The sequence below is a fragment of the Entelurus aequoreus genome, linkage group LG17, assembly GCF_033978785.1.
Source record: "Entelurus aequoreus isolate RoL-2023_Sb linkage group LG17, RoL_Eaeq_v1.1, whole genome shotgun sequence".
In the NCBI taxonomy this organism is placed as follows: domain Eukaryota; kingdom Metazoa; phylum Chordata; class Actinopteri; order Syngnathiformes; family Syngnathidae; genus Entelurus; species Entelurus aequoreus.
This window is the reverse complement of record NC_084747.1, coordinates 39,111,715-39,120,083: the sequence shown is the minus strand read 5'-3', so window position 1 is coordinate 39,120,083 and position 8,369 is coordinate 39,111,715. Positions and strand designations below refer to the sequence as shown.

General features: G+C 38.3%; 1 protein-coding gene across 1 annotated transcript in view; it reads right to left on the bottom strand.

The window, feature by feature from the left end:
- The window catches only part of arrdc1a (arrestin domain containing 1a), a 90,738-nt gene that overhangs the window by 17,062 nt on the left and 65,307 nt on the right, over positions 1-8,369 (bottom strand). Inside the window, exon 6 of the mRNA XM_062024250.1 lies at positions 3,375-3,551. Within this exon, the coding sequence (XP_061880234.1) occupies positions 3,375-3,551 (177 nt within the window). The remainder of the gene's footprint in view (positions 1-3,374; positions 3,552-8,369) is intronic.

The following is an 8,369-nucleotide window of genomic DNA, read 5'->3' as shown; positions in this document are numbered from 1 at the left end:
ACTCGGCGGAGGAAACTCATTTTGGCCGCCTGTACCCGTGATCTTGTCCTTTCGGTCATAACCCAAAGCTCATGACCATAGGTGAGGAAGGGAACGTAGATCGACCGGTAAATTGAGAGCTTTCCCTTCCAGCTCAGCTCCTTCTTCACCACAACGGATCGATACAGCGTCCGCATTACTGAAGACGCCGCACCGATCTGCCTGTCGATCTCACCATCCACTCTTACCCCACTCGTGAACAAGACTTCGAGGTACTTGAACTCCTCCACTTGGGGCAGGGTCTCCTCCCTAACCCGGAGATGGCACTCCACCCTTTTCCGGGCGAGAACCATGGACTCGGACTTGGAGGTGCTGATTCTCATCCCAGTCGCTTCACACTCGGCTGCGAACCGATCCAGTGAGAGCTGAAGATCCTGGCCAGATGAAGCCATCAGGACCACATCATCTGCAAAAAGCAGAGACCTAATCCTGCAGCCACCAAACCAGATACCCTCAACGCCCTGACTGTGCCTAGAAATTCTGTCCATAAAAGTTACGGTTGTGTTCTTTTTATATTTTTTAACTTTGAAAAATGTTACTGTTAAGAAGTTGCAAACAGTACCTTTAAGCTCATTATGTTTTTTAACTGTTTTAATCAAATGTTTAATCTCTAATGTTATCGTCTCTGTATGCGAGTTGTTTAGCCTTCTTCTTGTGTTTGACTGAGAGCAACAACACACTACTGCCATGTGGCACTACAATAAAATGAAGCTACAGCGAAAATGAAGTTTTACTTTGCCAAGAGACTGATGTTAAGAAATGTGTATCCAAAAAATTGTGTAAAATATTCATAATAAACTTAGACAAATCAGAAGTGTGCTTATAGTTTGTATAAGTTGAATGTTGTCTTGATTTTAGCAAATAGCTGATTTTATACTATACACATCTGTAGAGCAATATATTGATATATTACATGTACAATGATGTGTACATTAGATTTAAAATCAGAGTACACTTACATGGAGGAACATGTTTTAATCGCCCATGCGTGTCAAAACTCCCAAGTAAATATCTTTGTGTTCTGTTGTTAAATTAAAGGCCTACTGAAACCCACTACTACCGACAACGCAGTCTGATAGTTTATATATCAATGATGAAATCTTAACATTGCAACACATGCCAATACGGCCCGGTTAACTTATAAAGTGCAATTTTAAATTTCCCGCTAAACTTCCGGTTGAAAACGCCTTTGGATGATGACGTATGCGTGTGACGTAGCCAGTGAAACAGGAGTATCGGTAGCCCATTGAAGCCAATACAAAATAGCTCTGTTTTCATTTCATAATTCCACAGTATTCTGGACATCTGTGTTGGTGAATCTTTTGCAATTTGTTTAATGAACAATGGAGACTGCAAAGAAGAAAGTTGTAGGTGGGATCGGTGTATTAGCGGCTGGCTGTAGCAACACAACAAGGAGGACTTACTTGGATAGCAGACGCGCTAGCCGACGCTAGCCGCCAACCGCATCTGTGATCGGGTGAAGTCCTTCGTCGCGCCGTCGATCGCTGGAATGCAGGTGAGCATGGGTGTTGATGAGCAGATGAGGGCTGGCTGGCGTAAGTGGAGCGCTAATGTTTTTATCATAGCTCTGTGAGGTCCGGTTGCTAAGTTGCTAAGTTAGCTTCAGCGTCGTTAGCAACAGCATTGTTAAGCTTTGCCAGGCTGAGAATTATTAACCGTGTAGTTACATGTACATGGTTTAATAGTATTGTTGATCTTCTGTTTATCCTTCTAGTCAGGGATTTATTTATTTTGTTTCTATCTGCATTTGAGCCAGATGCTATCACGTTAGCTCAGTAGCTAAAGAGCTTCGCCGATGTATTGTCGTGGAGATAAAAGTCACTGTGAATGTCCATTTCGTGTTCTCGACTCTCATTTTCAAGAGGATATAGTATCCGAGGTGGTTTAAAATACAAATCCTTGATCCACAATAGAAAAAGGAGAGAGTGTGGAATCCAATGAGCCATCTTGTACCTAAGTTACGGTCAGAGCGAAAAAAGATATGTCTTGCACCGCATTCTAGTCCGTCACTCTAACGTTCCTCATCCACGAATCTTTCATCCTCGCTCAAATTAATGGGGTAATCGTCACTTTCTCGGTCCGAATCGCTCTAGCTGCGTTGAAAACAATAGGAAAATATGAGAAGGCGACAAATGACTACGTCACGCTACTTCCGGTAGGGGCAAGGCTTTTTTTTATCAGAGACCAAAAGTTGCGAACTTTATCGTCGTTGTTCTATACTAAATCCTTTCAGCAAAAATATGGCAATATCGCGAAATGATCAATGATGACACATAGAATGGATCTGCTATCCCCGTTTAAATAAAAAAAATTATCTTCAGTAGGCCTTTAAATTTTAAAAAATTAGACAATGTTGCAAATCTATGTACGTGTATGAGACATATTTGATTGACAGACAGGAAAGTCAATCAAAGCCATCATTCCCTCCGAAACGTTTTACAAAGTTCAACATGTAATTGTGACAAATATAAACATTTATTTGTTAATGTGGTCTCTGAAACCAATATTGTTGATACTTAGAGTCTGTTTTATTTATTGTATATTATCTAAACCAGAGAAAAAGTATCCAGCTCCAAATTCAATACTTGCTTAGAAAATTATTGTTTACTGTTTTTGATGTTTTAAGGTCAGCACTTTATATTGACTTGATGTTTTATTTTAGTAAATAGAACAGACTGTATCTGTTCAAGTCTGTTAAAACTAATAAATTACTTTAAAGAAACATATCTTAATTAAGGTAACTAATTACAGATGCTATTTAATTAACTACTCCTTTTTTAAGGGCGTGACAGCACTAACTGTGGCATAGGCTACTGAAGTAAAGCATGATATTTTGCTTTGGGGAAACTTGTGCTCTGGGCAGTGTTCTAACGTTATAAGAAGCTCAAACTCACCTTCCAGATGACCACGTATGTCTCCAGAAACCCTTTTTAGCATCTGTATGCATTCCTCACAGGGATGGTGTGCAAATGGTAATGGTAAATAGTAAACTTTTTATCTTCAAAGAATTGAAATTGTTTTTACACCGTTACATCATTCACCTACTAATGGGAGAGCACCATGAGCAACTGGATGTTTAGTATCTTATCCTGGGATAGTTCCACATTATTATAAACGACAATACGATACAATTACAACTGGAGGAGTACATCAGACTCACTTGTTAAACAGCATATGTATTTTGGCATAATAAACTATCTACCCATACTACGTGACTAAGCTATCGCACAAGACGTGGAAAAAGAAATAAAATGTCATGAATTAAACATCAGAAAGTCACTTCTGTTGGTATCAATCATAATTAGTTTTCTTACTTTAACATAGTAATCAATCTTTATGAGGTCACAGCCAATGAGGGAAGATTGAGGAAGAGGGGGAACAATGATCTGCTCCTTCCACTCTGTCTCCTTGCCAGCCTTAACTTTGCCACCCTCCACCTCGGCTAGGACCCTCATGTCATGGATGGGTCTCTTTGTCTCATAGGTCACCCTCTGTAACAAAAGCAGACAGTAGTTTACAGAGATGACTCATTGCATAGCTATCCATTTAAACATAACCAGGTGTCAAACTATACTTAAGACAACTACAGTACTGATATAGGTTATTTTAAATGAACCTCAACACTTCAAGTACTTCAAGTTAACGTTTTTATACTGTGAATGTCTAGATTTGTACCAAAAGGACCATGTGTAACTAAATTTTGTATTTTTTAATTTTGACAAAATCCTAATATTTTATAATTATTTATTATATTCATTGGGCTATTTGAAATGATTGTTTTCCCGTTTTTGGGATTATGTGTAATTCACTACTTTCCAACTGAGCAATTACTAATGCACATAAGAGAAAATAAATGACCTGGGGCCGTATTTATCAAGCGTCTTAGAGTGCCATTTTACACTTAAGTCCTGTGAATTTGCGAAATTTAGTCCTACTCTCAAACTTAAGAATAAAATTAATGTATCAACTTTCTTAAGTCTAAGAATCACTCCTACTCTCCACGATATTTAAGAGACCTTCAGAGGTGTCCTAAGTGGTTAGGAGTTGCCAGCAGGGGATGGCACTGAGGCGAGATAGACGTGCGCAAACGTTCAGAGAGCGGAAGGATGTCCTGGCTTTGTTTGATGACGAGCAGCTTATCAAACGGTATCGTTTAGACAGAGCGGGTATTATATTTGTCCCAGATTTAATAATTTTCAATTCCATGTTGATTTCTGCATGTGGCTGCAGTGGGCTAGTATATATAGAGCCACCCACACCAGTTTCAAATTAGTTGCCTAATTAATTAATTGGAAATAAAATGTTATGAGAGTAGCGTATGTGTGTGTGTGGCCCTTTAATAGGTGACAGCATGTGAGGTGAGTGACGTCAGTGAGTGTGTGGGCGAGAGAAGAGAGGGAGCGGTAGCGTGAGTGCGGGCGGGGACTAGTTTGTTTTGTGTTGGATTGGCTGTGTGCAAGCAATCAATAAAGCAAGATTTGCAACTAATCGCCGGACTCATCATTCACCCTAAAGTCGTCCGCTGTGGAGACCCACTGCCGGGTGAAGTGAAGGGTGTTGCCCCCGAGCATACATCGGCCCTGGAGAAGTGTCTCCCCTGCGCTCTTCGACTACGGTCTGGGAGCAGGAAGCAGGAAAGGTGCAACAAAAAGGAAACATTTATTTTTGATTCATTGCAAATATTGTTTGTTTGTTTTGTATTATTTTGTAGTTTATTGTCAAAATATACACTCCCATTGTCCACTTAAATATTTCGAAGATATTTCTTTATTCTTCGACAAGGGATTCCCTTCCGTGATTGGTCATTTCTATGGACACAGAAATGACGTCACCTAAAATTCCGTTTACGGCACATAGTAATGTCGTAATTCAGCTCTGAGTGTGACACTTAAGATTCAGTCCTACACTTCGCTGAAAGTGTGAGTAAGAAACTTGATAACTAACTTTTAAGTGCAGCTTTCAGCGAAGAATTTCTTTACTCATAAGTCAACTCTTAGCAGACTTCTTAGGAGTAATTCTAAGAAGCTTGATAAATACGGCCCCTGAACCCATTTTTGTAGCTTCAGCTGATCATTAATTTTAATCTGTGGAGGAAAAACGAGCTGCACATTCCGTATGTTATTGTCTGTTTTAAATGTTACTAGTGTAGTTGTATATGTTGCTGCATGATAACATCAACTTGTCAAGGGTCAACAAGTTGGACATCTCAGAATCAGAATAGTTTTATTGCCATTGTTTGAGAACAGGTTCACAAACTAGGAATTTTTCTTGGTGCAATCGTGCAACATAAAACACATATAACACATATTTGGTAATAAAAAGAGCTGTAACTGAGCTATCAGATAGACTTAGAAGGAATTCAAGGAATTCAAGGAGCTACTGTTAGGAGTTATTGTTCATTTGCCTGATGGCCGAGGGGAAAAAACTGTTCAGGTGGCGGGAGGTGTGGGTCTGGATGGAGCGTAGTCTCCTGCCTGAGGGGAGAGGGGAGAATAGTTTGTGTCCAGGGTGAGAAGAGTCAGCTGTGATCTGATCTGACATGGTTATCTCCACCAGGAGGTTGTTTGTCTGTCTGTTTGTTAAAAACATAGCTCAAAATGTTATGGGCAGATTTTGATGGAACTTTAGGGAAATGTCAGAAATGTGATAGGACTATCTATGACTGGGTTTTCCGGTTGCCTGCAGAGCATGATGGCAGGTTGATCTTTTTTGGCTCTCGTAAATTGGCAAGAAATACATCTTGATAATCTAAACTTAGAGGTAATATATGGCGATCAAGACAAATATTTCAAAGGGAATTACAACAAGAAACAAAGGGACTTATAAGAAACCTGAGGCAGACCCAGAGTGAGTTACTCAACTCAAAGAATTGCGGGCACTCGAAACCAATCATAGCTGCTCATATTGGACTGGAATATATAAGCAAAGAGATAAGTGAACTAAAGTTGGAGCTAAAGGATGATTTTAAAGCACTTAAAAGAATAAATAAATAAGATATGAGACAATAATTAACTGAATTAAAACATGATGTCAACCACCAACTGCAGCAAATATGCAAATCATACAGTGGGAAGCGACATGTGATGATTCGTTTTTATTGTATTACAAATGTTTTTAGTTTTTAGCTCAATGCCTTCATGATGGTTGTATGTTGTATGTATTTTATGTATTTGTACCTTGTTTTTACTGTTGTACCTTGTTTTTACTGTTGTACCTCGTTTTTACTGTTGTACCTTGTTTTTAATGACTACTGCTGCAAACCAAATTGCCCATCGGGGACAATAAAGATTTTCCAAGTTCTAAGTTCTAAGTACAGGAACAACATGTTCAAATTGACAAGATGCAAATGAGAATAACGATATGGAAACATGGAGTGCAGAGGCCGAAAATGTTATTCAACAAACTGTTCTTAGATTTGCTCAAATTAGTGGACAAGTTAAACGACTTGGAAGCCAGAGCCAGGCGTAACAATCTGCGCACATATGGTGTACCTGGGGGCAAGTGGGCGGATCGGTGCGGGTGTTTCTGGAGAGGCTGCTCCGTGACGAGCTGAAGCTTCCGGAGGACATCAACCTCTAGATTCAACGTGCACATAGATCTTTGTCCCATAAATCAAACCCCAATGTGCTCCCAAGAGCCATTGTGGTCAACTTCCAGCAATACAAGATAAAGGATATGATTATTCAAAAACTTTGGGGACATACTCAACATACTCAAGGATAGACTACTTTTTCATACACAAAGGAGATAGTTTTAGGGTGAAGGAATGTAATATAGGAGTAACTCATGTGTCTGACCATAGTGCAGTGTAATTGCAATTAATTGAAAGGAAGGATGAGGAATACAGGGTGGAAGATGAATGTGGATATGCTAAATAAAGAATTTTGTAGAAAAAATTAAGACTTGAAATTAAATCATATTTGGACTTTAATGACAATTGAGAAGTAGACCCATTAATATAATGGGACTCTTTGAAGGCAGTGATACGAGGTAAATTACGAGGCGATTAATGAAGCAGAAATATTATGAACTGGGCCCTAAAGCAGTAAAATGACTTGCCCGGTGTCTTAAAAAAACATCAGGTAGATAGCACAATCTGTCATATATGGGATCCAGATACAAGTCAACTCACACAACAACCAGAATAAAAATAAAATATTTTCCTGAACTATTATAAGTAACTGTATTCAGAATCTTCTGAAGCTACAGTGGAATAAATAAGAACATTTCTGAATAAACTAGATTCACCCAATATTGGCAAATTACAGAACTAAGAGATTACAACAAAAATAACTTTATTTTGCAATTTAAAGCAAAATAAGACTCAAGGTAGTGGCGGTTTTCCATCAGACTGGTATAAAATATTTAAAGAACAATGGTCTCCCCTCCTGTTGAGAACATTTACTGTATTGAAGAAAAAGGCAAACTCCCCTAATCATGGAAAGAGGCAATTATAACCATAATCCCAAAAGAAAGGAAAGATAAACAACATAGTGATAATTATAGACCTACTGTATCCCAATACTTAATGCCAATTACAAATTATATACATCAATAATTGCAAAACAATTTCAGCATCTTCTCCCAAATCTTATTGATGAAGACCAGACAGGATACATTAAAAACCGTCAAATATTAGGCATAGATGTCATTGGATTGATAAAATACAACATGAAAATTATGCCACAATAATGCTAAATCTGGATGCAGAAAAGGCATTTGATAGGGTTAAACGGGCATTTATGTTCTGTACTTTAGATAAAGCTTTGGTTTTAACAGCCAGAATCAAAGTGAATGGGTCGCTAACACTAGCATTCACATTGGAGAGAGGAACTCGGCAGGGCTTTATATTGAACCATTGGCCAAGGCTATTCGACAAAATAAACAATTACAAGGCATTAAAAAGGACATTGTGAACATTTAGTTAGTTTATTTACTGATGACATCATGATTTTTTTTTAAATAATCCAGAGCCATCCCTACCAATATTAATGAATGTTGTGGAAGACTTTAAGTATCATGCAGGTTAGAAATAAAATATGACAAAGTATTGACATTTGATTATATTCCTTCAGAAGAAACGAAACAAAAAATTGATTTGAGATGGGTCATGACATCAATAAGGTTATTGGGAGTCAAAATAGTAAAACAAACAAATAATATACCTGCAATCCAAAACCTTAAAGACAATATTTAACAATGGTTTACCTAACCATTAGATTGTATCAGTAGAATTAACCTTATCAAAAGGAACATATTACCAAGGTTGTTGTACCTATTCTGAACGCTACCAGTGGAGGTCCCCCAGA